This window comes from Trachymyrmex septentrionalis, unplaced genomic scaffold (assembly GCF_001594115.1).
Source record: "Trachymyrmex septentrionalis isolate Tsep2-gDNA-1 unplaced genomic scaffold, Tsep1.0 scaffold135, whole genome shotgun sequence".
NCBI lineage: Eukaryota > Metazoa > Arthropoda > Insecta > Hymenoptera > Formicidae > Trachymyrmex > Trachymyrmex septentrionalis.
In genome coordinates, this window is record NW_017304492.1 from 255,847 (window position 1) to 276,846 (window position 21,000).

Consider the following 21,000-nt stretch of genomic DNA (forward strand, 5'->3'; position numbering starts at 1 on the left):
TATGATAGTTTTATGGCGATTGTTTAACACTTCAGTTAATTTCCGATTTATTATTTAAGTCTACGGCACACAATGCTTTCTTTTCTGCAGGATTTTCTGCATGTTTACTGTCGTGTTGCTGACTGTATTGCTAGTTTGAATTCAGACTTACGAGTTTTAGTGCTAACTGAGGAGCTGAAATTTGCTTGATAGTAGATACTTAGCACAAGTATTCAAATAAGTAAATATAGAGTAAATAGTTATATGATATATTATTGCAAAAGTGATTACATTGTTTTTAATTGCGAAGAGAATACTATGATTACATGACTTATGATTGTGTTCTGATTAACTCTCACGAGTCAGCACAAAATCATATAAGAAAAATAATTTCTGGCCTATTATTAGAAAATTGAGCAGATCAATTAGCAACGTAGCCTGTAAGCCACACAATTTTCAGCAGTTAATAAGATCGCTAACATAGTAGCATGCAAGAAGCAGTCCTGTAGGAAAAAACCACCGAGTGATGCATGTTTTAGGTATTCTGCCAAATATTAAAGACGTTTGATGATTTTTTATCTTTGCATATTAGATTTATCCTTTTTGGTTGACAACGTTCTGTATTTATTTATTTTGACAATTTTATAGGTTTATTGTAAAATGAAATAGTTATTTTTTGTTAACTTGTTAGTACTATATTGAAGAAGATGTTCAAATCAACGAAACATTTGTAACTTTTATACTTCTTACACACGACCACCTAATGTCCGCTCTTATGGGTTTTTCTTTTATGATTACAGATCTAATTTTAATATATATTACTTATTGATCATGTTATTATTTTAAGCGACAGTTTTGTTTTGATAGGTACTTTTTAGTAATATTTTTTAAAATTAAAACTAGTATTTTACTTAAGTATATGATTGCTTTAAGAATTTTTAAGAATTTGGATAATTTCATCATTTATTTATATTTTTAGAGTTGAAAATAATTTTATACAAATTTTTTATCCTTATGTTTAATCGCGCTTATTTCAAATCAATTTGAAGTAAAATTCTGCTTTGAGAATAAATCCAACTCAATAATAAAAACAACATGCTAATAAGAGCCAAACGCGACTATTAGTGAACAAATATTAATATTTGTTATTGCAGTATTACGTAGATTACGTACGTTATTGCAGTATATCGCAAATATTATGATCATATTTTTGGTTCTTTTCAGTACAAATTAATAAATTCAAAAGTAATGTTAAAATAAAGGGGTGAATAAAAGCGTAAGAAAGAAAAAAAACGCGGATAAGACGCATGAAAATATATAAAAACTAATAATAAAAAAATGCAAAGTAAAACCGTTACAAGCAATTATATCGCAAGTATACACTTATGAAACACTGCAATAATAAATATTAATACATATTTGCGCATTAGCAATTGCGTAATAATTAATTTATTGCGAAAAATATTACCTTGGCCGGGAGTTGAACTCGGATCTCTTGCTTTCCGGGCGAGCGACCTAACCCTTTAGATCACCTAGGCCTTAGTAATATTCTTCGCAATAATTGGCATATGAAGGAACAATGTCTATTTAGGTGACGTAAATAAAATATAATATATTATAGGACCGTATGTGTGTGTGATAAGACAACAGAAATCAATGCCTTAAACGGTTTAGCTGAATCTTAAATGTTTGTAAAATTAATTATTTACAGATTTTAACATGTCACTCAGAATTATTAAGATCGTTCGAAGATGCGAAAAAGCATCAAATTGTTAAATTGCTAGTCGTGACATTACTGCAGTAGTTTAGTAGAGTTAGCATTTGAAGACCGAAAAATTATTTTGGCGCGCGTTTTAAAAGACTGTATACGTAGTATATAAATTCACACAGAATCATACAAACATTTAAGATCCACCTAGACCGCATTGATTTCTATAGTTGTGTGCGAGTGCACCGCGCGAAAGAATGAAGCGAGAGGACGACACACGGCTGGTTTAAGGCACAATAGTTAGAAGAGCTATGTTTCTTTGTTGTTTAACAAAAGATTTACTTTATTCTTTACAAAAATAAATTCAGCACAAATTGAAGAAAATTATAGCAAATTACTACACACAATCCCTTTTTCCGAATTATCTCACTCGGTAGCAATAGAAAATCGCGGCGATTTCTCGGCGGTTCTTGAAGGAATTTTCCTTACAGCGATTCTATGTGGCGGTTTTTCACGGCGGTTTTCGATACGATATAATAGCCAGACTCTGAGCACTAAGAGAGGGAGAGCGGCGACGATCGGCGCATATATTGCCTTCATGGCCCGGGATCTCCTCTTGATAGTGCTCAATAAAAATTTGCCAACAATTGTAATTTTTAACGTGGCATTCGTTGTATGAGATTGATTGGCGCCTCAGATTCTTTTCTCTCGACTTTCGACGTAATAGTCATGCGCGACAAAAAACCGCGCGTGGGATTGGCGGTCGCGCGTGACGTGTTCGTCTGAGCGCTGCGCTCGCGCGTGATCGAATTGTTCCCGAACTTTCGGTGGTCCATTGCTGTTGTCGGTGTGTGTGTGTATAAATGATTTTATTTATTAAAAAAAATGACAAACTGATAGCCCTTGTGAAAATTGAGGGCGTGCTACAAAGGAATCCAACGACTCATTTTATACACACGTTCAACGACAATTTATGTTAATTATAAGGAAAAGAATTTTTACTTTTTATAACTTTATGATCCAGTTATGTTATCACATATACGGTCCTATAAAATATATTATTTTTTGTATAATTCAAGTTATGATCATTCGAGTTATCGATTAAATCTATTAAGAATTTAATTGGTTCTGTCATTTTAGATGCTACTGTCTCTTGGGGTGCGTTCCACTTAATGTTTGCAACGCTTGTAATGCCCACAAACCCGTTCCACATAGTGTGTCCGATGAATACAATCTAATATTCGAATATGTTTATTACAGTTTTTTTAAATTAAATTTGGGAAATTTGGGGGGGTTATTAATATTTTAGATTAATTGCGTTGAAAGTCCAACAACCATATCAGCACGCAATTATCATTTCTGAAATTAATTCATTTTAATGAATATATATAATAGTTCAACATCTTAACAGACCGTAGTGGCGCTTCGTATTTAAAGTAAAAATATTTTTATTGAGAATAAATAATTTTGGTATTAAACACATATATTTTAGTTTACAAAAGGATAGGTTTTATTAAGAGATACAGTAATACCAACGCAGGACACGTCTTCACTGCTCAACGAGCTTCTTTCCACTCCCTTCTCCCCTCCGTCCCTTTCTCTTTTCCCCCTCCATTCCGCAACGGAGAAAAGTCGCTCGCAATCGCTTCGCAATCCACATACACGCACGCACAGCCATTACACAAACATAGCACCTTGAAATGATTGCTTCCTACATTCGGCCGTCCTGGCCGGACATTCGCCCCGAATGTTTGTCAACTTCGAGCTCTGGATCATCATCGCTCACATCATCACCATCATCATCGTGTATCCATGGCTTCATAGAGTCTGCAGATGATGATGTTTGGAGGGGTCCTTCTCGTTCACCAATTTTACGAACGAGGTAGCGATCATTCCGCAAAATTTTTATAACTTCATATGGCCCAAGATACTTGTGTGCAAACTTTTGCCCAGGAGCGTGTTGAGTTCGCCGGATTGCAACCATGTCACCTCCTCGATAGTGAAACGCTTCTTTTCTCTTGGCATCATAGTTCGTTTTATTCTCGCGTTGTATACGCTCAATGTTCTTTTTTGCTTCTTGTCGTAGATCCTCTCGATCGTCTACGAAAGAAGTGACCAGTTCCCCCTGTAGTAGCTCCTGAATGTCTGGGTTATCGCGAATACGCGGATGAGCTCCAAATAACAGACGGAAAGGCGTCATTCCGATACTCCGATGTGGCGTTGTATTTAAGCATTGCTGCACAAGATCGACATACTTGTGCCATTCACCAGACTTTGGTGCAGACAGTTTTGTCATTAGCGGTATCAACGTCCTGTTCAGTCGCTCCACTTGACCGTTGCCTCTCGGAATTCCGGTCGTAATCAGCGAATGTTCGATACCTTCCGCACGGCAATATTCCTTAAATTCCTTCGACGTAAAAGCAGAGCCTCTGTCCGAGATTATCCTTCGCGGGTTGCCGAAAACGATTGATTGTTTCTGTAGGCGGTCAATCACTTCGGCAGCAGTCGTTGATTTGGTCGCATACAACCAAACAAATTTGGAAAAGGCATCCACCACGGCAAATATATAAATGTAACTTTTCTTAGTTGATGGTAATGGTCCAAGATGGTCAATGTGGAAAGTATCCAGTGGCGTACTTCCCTTTTCAATCGGATTAAGAAAGCATTCTCGCTTTCCTTGCCGTCGTTCTGCCAAAATACATGAAATGCAATTTTGTACGATTTTTTCGACCTTTGATCGTACTCCTGGTATCCAATAATCGCTCTTCACCAGATCCTCCGTTTTGCTAACTGCAAAGTGACCACGTTCGTGTGCTCTTCGGATTATTTGCTGTTGCATGCTTTTGGGAACCACCAGCCGCATTTCATCATCGACATTTTTATACAAGAGTCCACCCTGCACGATGTAACCATCAAGCTGTCCTTGTTGTGCTTCAACCAGTTTCCTTCTCAAGTCTTTGTCCTCTTTCAGTGCTCTTCGCAATCGCGCTGTCAATCCTGCTTCGCATTCGCTGATCACTAAACAGGACGGCAGCGAGTTTCGGCTCAAGGCATCGACGTGCACCATACTCCTGCCTGGTCGATGTTCTATTGCATACTGGAATTCCTCTAATGCTAATGCCCATCGAGCGACACGTACACACAGATCCTTTTTACTCATTGTGAGGGCAAACGCACGACAATCTGTCACGATTTTAAACGGAATCCCGAGCAGGTATACACGAAATCGCTTGAGTGCCTTGATGATTGCTAACACTTCTAACTCATAACTTGTGTACTTTTCTTCCGCGGGTGTCGTCTTACCGCTCGCGTAATATATTGGGTGTAACAATTGATCCGAACTGTCTCGTTGTAGGAGAATCGCTCCGTAGCCATCTTTCGACGCGTCGGTGTGTAGTTCCGTATCCGCACCTATCTTATACAGATTCAACACCGGTCTTTCGCTTAACAGCATTTTCAATCTCGCAAAGGCATCCTTCTCAACTACACCGAAACTAAATTCAATATTTGCTCGCAGAAGATTCGATAATGGTCGCGCTATTGTCGCATATCCCGGAATGAACTTTCGGAAATACCCAGTCAGACCCAGAAACGCTTGTATCTGTCGTATGTTCGTCGGCTCAGGAAAACGTTTTACCGCTTCTGTTTGATATTCTGAAGGCCGAACAGAACCTTCTCCTATTGTATGTCCCAAAAACTCGACTTTTTTTTGCAAAAAACGACATTTTTTCCAATTGATTAGCAGACCGGCTGTACTAGCTGTTTCGAGCGCTTTCTTAAGATTTCTCAGACCGCTTACGCCATCGTCCGAAAGAACGATCAGGTCGTCCATATAAATCAATATTATTTTATCCTGAATCAATCTTCGAAAGATAGCGTTCACATACCTCTGAAAAACTGAAGGAGAATTACATAAACCAAAGGGCACTCGCAAAAATTCGTATTGTCCGTCAGGTACAATGAATGCTGTGTATCTCACACTCGCCTCGTCTATGCGCACATGGAAGAAACCATTCTTTAAATCGAGAGTGCTGAAGACCTTAGTGTCTTGCAGCTGATCTAATTGATCCTCTATCAACGGCAGCGGGTATCGGTCTTTTATTATTTTTCTATTTAGTAATCTATAATCGATGCATAATCGATGAGAACCGTCCTTTTTCTTAACCAATACCACGGGACTCGCGTAATCAGAGGAAGAGGGTCGAACGATACCCTGTTTCTCCCATTCTTCGATCTGCGCATTTACAATATTTTTCTCTGAGGGCGATAGGCGCCTTGCCTTTTGATATACTACTTCGTCATCTTTCAAAATTAATTTCATTTTGACATCAGTTTCGACTATTTGATTCGGTTTGTAATTTTCTATCACATTCGCTATCGTACGTCTCGATTCCGCGTCTTGAATATATGAGAGGTCGATTTTATCCGCTTCTCTTTTGTCATCTATATCTATCTGAAATACTTCGGGCTGAGTACCTTCACCGATGGTCTCGCCAATCGGGTCGATATGAATCGCGCCTTGTTTTATGCGTATTTCTACCGTATCTAAGAAATCCGTTCCGACAAGTAACTTCTGTCGCGACACCGTATCGGAAACGACTCTAATGAGAATCGGATAATTATGCCCGTCAATTGTAATTTCCGCTTGAAATTCTCCTAGGGCCGCGATATTCTCGGATCCTATCCCCGAAAATTGAAGCTTAGTCGGCCGAAATTGGGGCGACCCCATACTTACATATTCGTCCGCACGCATCAACGAAATATCGCTTCCCGTATCGATAAGTGCTGTGATATTCCTACCATTTACCATCACGTCCTTTGTATATTTTTTGTGTAGGGGACGTGTCACGACGCAAGCACTTGTTGCCTTATTTTTCGTTGGACACTTTGACGCGATATGCCCATGCTCTCCGCACTCGAAGCACTTAACACCTAGCTCTTTCGTTGGGCACGCTGCTCCCACGTGATCGCGGGCACCACAGTTGTAGCAACGCCTTATGTTCGCTGTTTTCTTCGCTCCATCCCTACCGACAGGACTCTTGCTGCTTTTGTTGTCCTCGCTGGTTTTCTCACCTCGTTCGACTGTTGTTGTACCACTGGTTCGTTTATCAGATCGACCTGAGTTTGTTGTGTAGCGATCGCGTATAGTTATCTTCTCAAATGCTTCCAATAAAGATTCTGTTGTATCAAATCGTTGCATACGCGTCTGGTCGCGCATCACTTTGTCTGGGATACCGTCTATGATATAATCCAATATTTCGTCAGCGGCGATTGGCACACGATTCCCCAGAATCATTTTCTCATGAAAGTATTCATGGAAAGTTTCGTCCTTTTTCCACAAGCGTCCTTCAAATTTTTTTCGAAGCGTTACTTTGCTTTGATGGTGTCGAAACATCTTCCTTATTTCACCGATGAGCGCGTCGAACGTCATCTCAACGTGTTCTGGTCTCGAGTGGAACCATTCGAGCGCCTTTTTCTTCAACTTCATTCCAACTAGAATTCTTGCGAAATCGTCCTCTAGTTTATACGTCATTTTCACTAACTTGATCTGTTTTTCCCATGTATCAAAATCACTAGATACGCCGTCGAATTCGTTCACTAAGTCAGCGATCGTTGTCAAATTCATTCTCATTTGCACGAGCGGCTGCGCCGTCGCGCCACTGCGACCGTCCTCCGTCGCGCGCGCCCGACTCGCTGTGCTCTCGCGGCCATTATCCGCCGCGCGCGCAGGATTCGTCGCGTCCGCGTGTTCGTTGGCACGCAACATCGCAATCTCGCGTCGGGCCAGCTCGAGCTCGCGTTCGGCCATTTCTTTCTCGCGTCGGTTTATATCCATTTCTCGTTCGTATAAATCGCCTCCGCATCGAGAATCCTTCTCATTGTTGTCCTTCAACCACTCGCCATCGGGATCAGCTTCCATAATGCGGGTAATCAGCTCGGCCTTTGTCCCCGACGTAGATAACGCGAGTACTCTCGCTCTCTCTTTCAACTCTACTAGCGTATACTCACTCGGTTGAGGCATGATTTTCGTCGATCACTTCACCTTATCGTTCTCGCTATCTTACACACAGCGTCTTCCGCGTCGTGCTCGTCGTTCGTCGCTGCTGCGTCGCACACCTCACGCGCAAAAACACCACCACACCTTGTTCCGGCACTTCTATATCTCACGATCGTTCTTCTCTTCGCGCACCGAGTTCTTACGTCGTCCTTGATGCTCGTCGTTCGTCGTCACTGTGTCGTATTTTACTGACTCTTAGACTCACGCACCTTCCTTTAATATCCCGGCTGAGCCCCCAGATTTGGTATTAAACACATATATTTTAGTTTACAAAAGGATAGGTTTTATTAAGAGATACAGTAATACCAACGCAGGACACGTCTTCACTGCTCAACGAGCTTCTTTCCACTCCCTTCTCCCCTCCGTCCCTTTCTCTTTTCCCCCTCCATTCCGCAACGGAGAAAAGTCGCTCGCAATCGCTTCGCAATCCACATACACGCACGCACAGCCATTACACAAACATAGCACCTTGAAATGATTGCTTCCTACATAATATATCTCGGAATTTAATGTCCACAGATCATAATAAATGTCGCGCTCAAGATATCCTATAAAATATTTATAACATTACTGTCATATAACCGGAATTACATCAAAAATATGGCGCTCTATCAAATAGATTTATAAATAAAAAATGTATATCTTTCTAAAATATTTTTCAAAATTTCTAAGTTTTTTTTATAAAATCTGAATATTACAATGACAAAAATAAATAAAAGTAATTTATTAAAATCATTGGTTATAGTTAAGAGGTAACGATTGCTTATCGGAGCTTTCTTTTTCAGTTTATATTTTGTTTGAATGAATATAAATACTCATTAAATATTCATAGTTTTTTTGTGAATGAATATTTTTTGAAAACTCAAAATTTTGAATGAATATATGATTACATTTTTTTTTATGTGAAAATTTTGAATAAATTTTGAATATAATTTGGAGCTCAATTACAAATTTTTATATTCATTGGGCATACTAGTTCCACATAATGACCATGATCATTGTGGTCGTGATCAAAACGTCAATGACGCCATTAATCGTGATCACGTCAAGCTCACGACGCTCATGGTTCGTACGTCGGTCGGTGTGATAATTTCGTCATCTGCTATTCTTTTTGCGCGGACATTTTGTTTTGTTCTCGGTGTTATAAATTTTTAATATGAAAAGAATCTCTTTATATGATCCGGAAAGAGATAAACTACTTCTCATTCGTCATCAGAACTCGATGAGTCTTCAGATTTATATTTTTTACAGTGCAGTACTTTAATGGTATCCTTGTTATAGAGACTGTTTACACATAAAACTCGTTCCACTTAAGATTTCGCCTGCAGAGCCCGCAAGCTAGTGGAACAGCAAATATTGTGAACATGGTTGTTGCGGATTTTAAATGGAGCGCACCCTTGATAGATTCAAGTAATATACAGGGTGCCTAGTAAAGACTACGCTTAGAAGATAGATTTTTGAGATTATTTTTATACGAAAATCCGAACACCAAAATGTCGAGGCTATATATGTAGTTTTAGAATTATAAGCATTTAAAGTTAACGAATGATAAGTTCACTCGTTGAGATGTGATATAACGCAAAATGTGATATCTTAACACATGAACTTTAGATGTTATGATTCGCCAATTTTAAATGTTTATAATTAAAAAACTTATAGCCTTGATATTTCGTATTAAGATGTTTGTCTCAAAATAATCACAGAAATCTATTTTTAAGCGTTCTCGGATATATATGTTCCTTATTTGTTTGCATAAAGATTTAATGAGATAAGATTAAAAATACAAATGATATGCATTGAATATGCATTATACATTTACAGAAAAATTGAAATTTCCAAATTATTTGTAATACTGATTATAAATTGTTTTACTTTCACAGTTTACTGTGTACATCAAGAATTTTAGGTTTGCAAATTAAAAGAAGCTTATATACTTTATTATTTTTTTATGTTTAACAATGTGTTAATAAATTGTTTGCATAGTTTATATAGTTATATTTTTTTGACAGTTTGGTGAAACTGAAGCGGAAACGGAAGAGAAAAGTGGTCTTTATTTGCCATCTGGAACACCTTACCATACAACAAGAAGACACACAGTTGGACCTGGTGATGCAGTGCACCAATCTCCTTCGTCATATCCTTATCATCATATGTCAGGCTATCAAACTTTACGGCCTCTTCCTGTTCTTCAGTGTAATATGGATCCTCAAGTTTTACCACATACCAATTTACCATTAAATCTTCCCTTAGTTCAACATCAGCCGCCACAAAATTTCCAAATAAAGGATCAACATTTATTGAAACCACCTCCTGTAATGGGTGCTAGTAAGTTTTATCTTGTTTTATGAAAGATATTTTAAAAATTTATTTTTAAAAATAAATTCTTTGTTTCATTAATTGATTAGTAATAAATATATTACTGAACCTCTTTTGTCAGTATAACGTTATTACATTCAGAACTAATTTCCATAAAATTATATTGTTTTGTGATATATTTTTGCGTTATATATGTGCGACCTATTTAAATGATAATTGACTTGTATTAGATATTTCTGTAAAATTAATTTAGTATTAAATGATAATATAATATAAATACATGTGCGAATATTTTTGTATAATATTAGATTATGTTATAATATGAATTTAACATGAATACTTGAAATTTGTAAAGATATTTTTATATCCCATATTAAAAAATAAATTCATAATTAAAAATATTTTTTTGAATAAATTGTCGATTGATAATAAAAAACAATAAAGTAAGAAGCGTATGCATACGCACGCGCACACTTATAAACATATACAGGGTGGGGCAAAAGTCCCGCTACCATTTTGATTGCGCGCCATCTTGGTTATGTGACGTATAGCTCAGTTTAGCTTTAACCGTTGTGTTGTGTAGACGTCCAAATTTTATAATGGATAAATATACGCCACAAGAACGAGCAGAAATAGTGACAATATTTATATTTAATATTTAAATCGCGAAATGGCGATTTAGCATGGCCAGCCAGATCTCCGGATTTAACAGCACCAGACTTTTTCTTATGGGGTTTTTTAAAATCAAAAGTTTATGTGAATAAGCCCCAAACGATTCAACATCTTAAAGACAATATTCGTCACGCAATTGAAGAAATTCAGCCTGAGATGTTGCACGATGTCATGAAAAATGTCTTAAAAAGAGCCGAAAGTTGCATAGCGAATCGCGGTCACCATTTAGCCGATATTCTTTTCTAATCATAACGCAAAAAAAATGTAAAGACCAAATAAACATTGTATGAAAACCAAACTGACTTATCTTTTCTTTGAACAAAGTTATAGGCAATCAAAATGGTAGCGGGACTTTTGCCCCACCCTGTACGTATGGAGCGAGAGTGAGGGGGGGGGGTGAGAGGGAGGAACAGGAGGAAGGGAGGGATGTGCGCACGCGCACAACACAAGCACATACGCATACGGACTTAAATAAAATTATAAAAATATAAAATATTTATAACAAATGAATTAATTCGTTAAATACACATATAAGTATTGTAGATAAAAAATATATACATATATACATACTTTAAAACCTTAGGAAAAATTGTAGGAAATGGTAGACATCGGAAGAAAAAACTTTTGTTGACGAACTTATGTATTTAAAACATTTTTAAGAAGATACACTATACGACCGCTTTACAATATTGCACGTCTGACAATTTTAATTCAAATTTTTGCTTTTTATTGTTCTTTTGAAAAAACAAATCTAAATAATGTAAACTATATTTGGCAGACATCACACGCAACCGGACGAGTAGCTCGTTAAAAGTCGATTTTTCTTCCTCTCTCTCTGTTTTTTCACTTTAATTCTTTTTATCTTCTCTTTCTCTCTCTGTATGCTAGTGTCTATATATATTTTACGTTTGTGCATATGTTTATAAGCAAAAAATTATTTATTATGTTAATTTTATATTTATTATACGAGTTTTATCCCATTTTAATTTAGTTTAGGTAAATATCTTGTAATATATGGAATATATTATATATACGGAAAAACGTTTTAGATGAAAATGGAATGGTTTCTACGATTACATATTTTGACGACAAATAGAATGATGAGATGAATCAAATGATATAAAGAAAACATAATTCTTATTAAAAAATTATCTATTTTGCTTACCTTTTTTTAAATCAATTATGTGTTTTTCTTTATATCAATTGATTCATCTAATTATTCTGTTTATAACAGTGTTAAAGCGCCATTATTAAAACATTAATAGCTTATGAGATATTAATAAAATATTTTATGTCAATAGTGATAGAATAAAGTATAAAATATCTCGTGAACTATTGGTTTGTTAATTCTTCAACCTAAGTACTTTTATATGCAAAATAATTAGAGGAATCATATCATATATTATATTTAAAAAATCATATAATTCTATATAAAAAAAGGCCTTAATATTTTTTTGGCGTCTTTGGAAAAAAACCTGGAAAAAAACAACATGACCAAAATACGTCCCCCTTGAATCTATTTCATTTTCTTCTGAAATATTTTTCTATATTATTCGAGATATTTATTAAGGTATGTTAAAATGAGGCATTTTGTACATTAAAATTAACTTTATTTTACTAGATCAATTGTATATTACAAAATTTTGATTTATTTGCATTGATTAGTGTAAATATTATTACTTTATCATATATGTTTACAGCCGGAGGTTTTGGTAGAAGAGCTTCAGATGGTGGAGCAAACCTTCATATATTTCATCAACAACATAGTAGTAACATTAACAATGATGAAGATAATGGCTGGAGTCAACCTGGTAGTAGGGAACAATTACAGCCAGTAAGTAAATAATTAAAAATTTTATATTTTATTGACTTAAGCAATGGAAAGGAAATATTATAACATACAAGGTATTTGGAAAATAATGATAAATCTTCTTTCGCATAAGGGCAACTAAACTGAGAAGAAAAATCCTTTACCATTTTGCGATTTTCGCAATAGTTAACAAGATATTAATTGCTAAAAGTTGCCGAAAATTGATCTTCAATCATTTTTTACTCAAATGCTATCAACTTTAAAATACTATCAACAAAAAAATTGCAATAGACGAAAATTGTTTATTTTCTTCTCATAGAACTCTACGAATTTTTTTCAGAAATTTTTATCAACTTTTTAGTACTGCATTTTCTCATTTTTATCAACATGAGAAAATCCAGTATTAAAAAATTCTAAAAAAATTCTTAGAGCTCTATATATGAGAAGAAAATAAACAATTTTTGTTTCTTGCAGTTTTTCTGTAAAGTTCATAGTATTTGAGTAAAAAATTATTGAAGACCAATTTTCAGCAATTTTTAGCAATTAATATCTTGTTAACTTTATTGCGACAATTGCAAAATAGTAGAGGACTTTTCTTCTCAGTTTAATTCATTCTGCCCCTTTACCAAAGATTTACCATTATTTTCCAAACACCCTGTATATAGAATAATGAAATAAAACTGTAACTAAATAATAAGGAAGAGACTATATACATACAGAGTAGGCCATTTTAATCTTTCCATGCTAATAATTCGAAAAGGGTGCATTTTAGGGAAAAATGTTTCAGATAAAAGTTTTGTGACTTCGAGAAGAACATAAGACGGTATCATTGGTTTGACTTTGGGTGGCGTTATCAAGATCACTTTGAATTTTTTCAAATAATCAAATGCCTGATGAGAGCCAAATACTGGATGCACATGTGTGATAAATTTATTCCATGATTATCAAAGTACAAAGATAAATGTTTCAATCCTATTTCGGATCCTTCTCAATATCGCTAACTAAAATTAAATTAACTTAGAGATCTTAAGTCATACAAACATATTATATTAAATAAATTATGCAAACATGTATGTATCTTGTGTTGTAGATGTGATAAGATTTTGTTATCCTAGCATATTTTTATTATAATAGAGAATTAAATGTCAAACCGCATAGATCATTACAATCCTTTTTATCCTTGTTGAATTTTCTTGTTATCAATAATTATCAGATTAAATGATACAAGCACAAAGCTAAAAATTGTTCATAAAAATTCTGTATCAATTCTGTTGTTCGCTTACATATGATCCAATTTGAATTTTTTAAATGGAATCCTCAATTTTTTATTGCATATTCTTGTAGCTTGCCTCGAGAGCTTTTCAAAACACATAATAAAATATTTTTTCATTTAAGCTCCTAACTAGGCGGCCATGTTGGAATCGTTCACGTCAGAAGCGAGGAATGACGTTACTTATGCTGCAAGTCATTTGTAAATAAAGACAATTGGATAAATTTAAATGACGAGATTGCTTTAAAATAGCTGTAAAAATGGGTAGAAACTATTCTTTTCTCCCTTAATAGTTAATGGTTGTAAAAGGCAGGTAAAGTGAGATTAATTTCGGGCAGAAACATACGGTTTGAGTAGTTGTTGAAATAAATGAAATATACGCTTTTACATAAAAAAATTCCAGAATAACTATAGTTTCTGCTCATTTTTAGGACTTTCATTAGTACGAAAAACGTCACATTTTCACAATTAAGCAAATAATAACGAAATGGCTTGCAGCATAAATTTGTCAAAACGTCACTTTTCCATGTGTATAAGTTCAGCCATTTATCATGGCGAGACGCTGTAACACACACACAAACACGAACCCATGTACATTTGTTCGCTTTTGGCGCACTGAGAACACGTGTACATAGGCTCGTGCTTGTTTGTATGGCTACCGCTTTTGCCACACTTTGCCAGGCCGCTGATTGATTTTGAATCGCATGCTGACTAGTTAGGGGCCTTAAGTACTTTGCGAATTATATAGCTTGAAAGTTGCAGCACTGCCGGCATTAGCATTACCCAAGGTGTCCGACCGACAACTAAAAGCTTTTAAATATTGTTCAGGATCATGACCATAACATTTGTCAAGATTAAGGTCATTGAATATACCTCTTATTTTTGCACTAAAAAATCATTTTTACGTAAAAATAAAAATAAGAGAAACAACCTCCATGATTTTGATCTTGATAAATGTTATCTAGGTCTATAATCCTGAACAACATTCAAGAGGTTTTATCCGTCGAACACCTTGAATAATGCTAATGCCGGCGGTGTTATAACTTTCAAGCTTTATAACTCGCAAAGTACTTAATAAAAAAATATTTTATTATAGTGTTTTGAAAAGCTCTGAAGATAAGCTATAAGAATATGCAATGAAAAATCGGAGATTCTATTTAAAAAATTTAACGTGACCTTGCCCTGATCTTGACAATGCCACCCAAGGTTAAACCAATGATACCATCTTATGTCCTCTCCGAAGTCATAAAACTTTTGTCTGAAATATTTTTCCCTAAAATGCACCCTTTTCGAGTTATTAACGTAGAAAGATTTAAATGGCTTAATCTGTATATGCACACACACACACACGCGCGCGCGCATGCACACCCACACTCACACTCACACTGCAATTTTAATCTTTAATTTTTAAACTTTGTGTTTACCAAAATTCCGTTTAAATGATAGTTTTTAAACGATTGCTATTTAAAGTTGTGCAATTAGTATACTAGACACGCAAGTTAGGCATAGCGTAAAATGTATTACCTCTATTATATCAATAATTTATTTATCTATGAATTTTTCTCAGTAAGCAAGAAACATTTTGAAACATTCCAAAAACATTGCCATTGTAACAATGTTATAACATTGCTGTATGCTGCTGGAATGTTTCAGAATGTTTTTTTCTTACTAGGTTATTTGTATGTGTAAAATTTTAATGCACATAATACATACTTATTATCGGACCAAAGGAAATCCATTTGTATTTCGAAAATGGCGGTCGATGGATATTAAATATTTGAGCTATAATAATAGGTGATTAATTTATTAGACCATACATTGGACCGAACAGAATAAAAGGAGATACTTATATTAGGTTTTTAACAGAAAATTTATCGGACATATTTGAAGATTTATCAATATATGTTCGATGTATTAACATGATGAAATACCATCTCATAGCAGTAGGCTTGCGAGACATTATCTCAACATAAAGTTTTCTAATTATATTCTTGAAGCTTCCACGGATGCTTTCTGTATAAAAGTTATGCGTTTCGCGGGTTTTCTTCGTGTCCAAATCCATTCTTGAAATGCCAACGTTTCGTGAACCTTGCAGTCCACTTTATCAGGGCGAAGAGCAGCTTGATACTGAGCTGTTCCTCTGGGCCGTTTTATACGCTACTTGTTGGAGTGGTGGGGGGAAAAGAAGAGAATTGTGGATGGGGGGGGGGGGGAGAAAGAGGAGAGGAGGAATCGGTCAGTCCTCAATAACCGGGAGAATGGCCTTCCACATCTTATTTATGTTGTAGCCATTATCTCTATTTATATTGTTAGGATGTTTCTGTATCTCTATGGCTTCTGTATACTTTCTTGGAAAGTATAATGTTGGCTATTGTGGTCGTTTTATCAAACAGTATTTAATGTCCCGTTTCGATGCTGTGTTCTGATAATGCTGATTGCGTGACGTGTTTTAGCCTGACATCACGTTGGTATTCTTTTATCCGTAGGTTGACCATTCTCCCGGTTTCTCTAATGTATACTTGCCCACAGGAACAAGGTATTTTGTATACTCCTGTGGAGCTGAGTGGAGGTCTTTGATCTTTAGGATTTCTTAAGATTTGTCCTATCTTTTTGGATGGTTTAAAGATAGTTCGGATATTGTGTTTGTTTAATATCCTGCCAATCCGATCCGTTGTTCCTTTGACATATGGGAGAATGGATAGAGAGAGTCTTATCGTCTGGTTGTGTGTTGAGAGAGGTTGTGTGTTGTCTTGTTTGCATGTTTATTAATAGTTTTAATTATGTCTTTTTTGTTGTGTCCGTTTTTCTGTAAGGCTAGTTTTAAGTGGTTGAGTTCTGTCTGTAGATGTTCTTTGTCAGAGATGGAGAAAGCTCTATGTACAAGTGAGTTGATTGCAGACTGTTTCTGTAATGGGTGGTGATGCGACTCGGCATGTAGGTATCTATCTATGTGTGTTGATTTTCTGTATACTTGATGGCCTAAGGTACCATCAGCTTTCTTAGAGTCAAGAACATCTAGAAAGGGGAGTTTTCCGTTTTCCTCTACGTCTATAGTGAAGTGGATATTTGGGTGTTGATTGTTGAGGAAAATAAGGAATTTACGGAATAAGAAATTTTCGGTTCTGCCGTGTCCATATCACGAATGTGTCGTCTACATAACGGAACCAAACTTCTGGTTCTTAGATGTTTTCCCGAAGGCCTCTTTTTCAAAATACTCCATGAAGATGTTGGCAATTACAGAAGAAATAGGAGAGCCCATTGCTGCTCCTGAAGTTTGTTCATAAAATTGGTTGTTATAGGAGAAGTAAGTGGTTGTTGAGCAGTGCTCTATTAGTGGGATGAGGTCGGAAGGGGGGGGAGGAGGAGATTTTCTAATTCTTAAATTGGTAGATAGCTCTATTATATAGTCGGTGATTTGATTCTATTTGAACAAATTTGATTCTATTTTCTTTGAGGATGTTTAAGAAGCATCTCACAAAAACTGGAAACTGTAGAAGGTTTAGAAGAACACTTTTGCTATGCAATTACAATTATTAAGGTGAAAGACAACGCATTCTATAGTTACTGATTACAATGTACATCATGGACATGATTTAAATGAGATAAAGTTGAAATCTTAAACAGTAATAAGAATTTTACTGGGCTTTACATTTGAAAATTCAACAATGAGAAACAGAAATAATGACTGTTACGATCATTATTACGGCCGGAAACGTTTGCATGCCCGAATCAAATGACTTCGTCCATATGCGTCATTACTCTGGTAATAGCTCCTCTTAGGTAATCAAGCGTTTATTGGTCTTTCGTCCAACAACGTCCCATACGTAGTAATCAAAAGGATTAAGATCTGGGAAGATAGGTGGCCACATGAGGTTATGTGATCATGCAGATTCTCGGATATCCAATCTTGCATCGTCATGGCTTTGTGTGAAAGAGCAGAGTCCTGTTGGAATATGACCTCTCACGACGCACACTATCTATCCAAGGAAAGAAGTTGGGTGGCATAATGCGTGTCCTTCATTGTTCATCACTCCCAAAACCATGACAGTTACCGGAAACTTTGTGTGCATAACATAAGGAACATCTGAGGAATTCGCACATAGCCATCTATCATTTCGTCGGTTTATTTTTTGATCCTGGTCAAAATTTTTTTCGTCAGAATAAAACCAGAGCATATCCGGGATTTCAAGATGTTTTAACTTGTTTAAAAGTCATTATGCCCGGATGAATCGCTATTCTCGAATTTGTACCGACATAAACTTTGCGCATTACGTAGGACTTGTACCGGATGTCTTCGTGGACAATGCGACGAATTGTGCACTCAGAAACTTGAAGGATTTTCGATATGGCGCTTTTGAACTTTGAAGTGTCTTCATCAATAATGTCTTGGACTTGCTGCACAAAGTGCAGCAAGTGATGTTCTAACTCTATCTGAACGTGCCTCATGTTTTTTGCGCTTAGCAACACTTTCTACATTGTCATCAGATGCTTCTCGATGAATTTAGTGAACAAACGATCGGGCGACTTTCAAAAATTGGGAGATTTCAAAATTGCTGTGATTCGCGTGTATAGCGATGATAACAGCGTGTCTTTTTATTTTCTGAGCCAACTTATTGTCCTCCATTTATGATCTGAAAAGAAAAAAAAGAAAAAAACTTGCTGCGAAAACTTAACAGGCACATATGTGAGTGTCCTCAAATACCTGACGCACCCTGTAGTTTATGTTTGTTTATATGTTTTATCTTGTAGTTTTGATTTTGATCGTTTTGTCTTTAATTTTAAGCTGTCTTTATTTTATTGTTATTTGCTGACATGTAACCATCAGATTGGAATCCTCTTTATCCATTATTTTTATATTTGAAAATATGTGAAATGCAATTTTTACAATGTTTTTTACTGAATACACATTTGCCTACTCCAGGTTGATCATTCTATTTAATTTTTATTCCTGTACAATTCGTTATTTACTTAATATTATATTATTTTAAGGACTAAATTGAGAATAAATAACCATCCAACTTTCTAACTGGTTGTGAGATAAAAATAACTTCTCCGCCAGGAGTATGTATAATAGTTTTGACTATAGGACAGCGTTGACGGAAGAATGTAGTTCGCAATACTTTAAACGGTAACAAAAGGTTTTATATGCGCTGAAGAAGGCTAGAAAATAGCCGAAATGTACGTGTTTATTATTCGATGATATTGATCTTTTATATTCCGTTTTATTATATAATGATATTGAAGTCAGTAAATGACTTACCAGACAAACTAATAAGGTTAGATAAACTAATAATTTTACAATTTATGGCGCACAAATAACAGCGTCGATTTCTAAGCCCTATTCCACATTTGTTAGTTCGTTAAATAAAAGGAGTCTATATTATTTTTCATTGTCAAAGTTTTAATATTTTTAAAATATTGCAGGAACTTATATAAAACATTATTATGTGTTGTCTAATTATTTTATTTTTAACTCATTCCTGTAGTAGCGTTGATAAAAAATTCTTTTGTAACAAATAAGTCCTATCCAGTTAATAAATTTTAAATCTCTTTTAAAATTAAAAAGTGGTATGTTCAGATTTTATACATAATTATTAGTTTGACCTTGGGTGGCATCGCCAAAATCAGGTCAAGATTAAATCGATTTTTTTTAATGAAACATCCTATTTTTGATGCCAGAATCTAATAGAGCGCTCTGACGGACGTATACTCAAGATCATATATCTCCGTGAAAATACAGCGGATTAATTTGAAATTTTCAACATTATATACTTTAAGAAAATGTGATTTTTGAAAAATCGATTTTTTGAAATTTCTGACAATAAGTATACTCCCTTAATATATACATGTACGCTATTTTATATACTTTTTAATTATTTTATTTAAACGGAATTTTGACAAAAAGTTACTTTATTTGGTACCAAGAATCTCTTAATACTCTGCATGAGATTATTTTGGAACTCTTTGTTATATTATTTTGTATTAGCCTTTGTCTACTATCAAATGTTATGTAAAGTATATTCTATATAAAGTATAATCATGTTATGTAAGGTATATTCTATATTAGCATACAAGTTCGAAATTTTTAATAAAAGTACGCAAATAGTTACAGAGTGGTAGTTCAGGATTAGTACCATGTGCTCAATCATTAAATGTTGCTGTCAATACTGCGACTGGAGACGGGAGTAATAACAACAGTGGTAATAATAGTGGAAGTAGTGATAGAAGAAGAAGAAGTGGCCTTAGCACTGTTATGCAGCGACCAGGTATGATGTAGTTAAAAATTGAATAATGTGTTGAGTTTTTTCTTTCCGACAATTATATATAATTCTGATTGTATGGCTTGTAGTATTCTTTAATATTTATACGTTGTTCAAAATTAGCACTATGTCCCAAGCTGTGCTTTTTCTGTTATTATTCATTGTTTCTGTTATCTATTTTTCTTTATAAATGCTTTTATTGCATATCAGAGTTGCTGAGAAAGTATGTGATAGCACATTGAAACAGTAGATAATAATACAGTTATTCTGAATGATGATTTATGATTGATAATATTACTTAGATAACACGTTCAACATCTATAGAACATCTATAAACGTCTATAAATATTTTTAGAACATTTTATGAACGTCTTATAAATTCTGTGCTATATTGATAATTATAATTAGAAGTAGTAATATCGTACACAATAGCTTTGCAAAAAAAATATCTTTATTTAAATATATGATAAGTTTATTATAAAAAATTGAAAAAATCTTGTGTCATTTTGTATTTAATAATATATAAAAAATAATATAATGTAAGTAAAAGAGATTTATAATTGAAACAATATTATATACAATTTAATATTATTTAAAACTGCACTTCTTGTATTGTTTTGAACATATTTATTTATAGAAGTATGAAGTAAGGATGTAAAAAAATTGTGCTAATTAAGAAAATATAAAATTAAATATATAAACATGTACAAAATACAATTCTTTTACTTCATTATTTGATATACAACAAGGTATGATTTCTTAAAAAATTTAAAAACAATATACGTCAAATACATATAATAAAGAATATCTAATGTTACTAGAGATAAAAAACTGGTTTTTTTCTTACTTTAGAACAAAGTAAAAAACAGGTTCTTACAGTAAAAAACTATTTTTAATCGAAATGATAAAATTCATGAAAAATGTATG

At 34.7% G+C, this 21,000-nt stretch overlaps 1 protein-coding gene across 1 annotated transcript; it reads left to right on the forward strand.

Annotated features, from left to right (window-relative positions):
* Positions 1-8,730: 8,730 nt before the first annotated feature.
* LOC108757264 lies at positions 8,731-20,079 on the forward strand (the record flags this gene model as incomplete). Its single annotated transcript, XM_018501730.1, has 4 exons — positions 8,731-8,814; positions 9,755-10,070; positions 12,434-12,567; positions 19,920-20,079. Coding segments are annotated over exons 1-4 (694 nt in total), but the record flags the coding sequence as incomplete, so codon positions are not given.
* Positions 20,080-21,000: the final 921 nt, after the last annotated feature.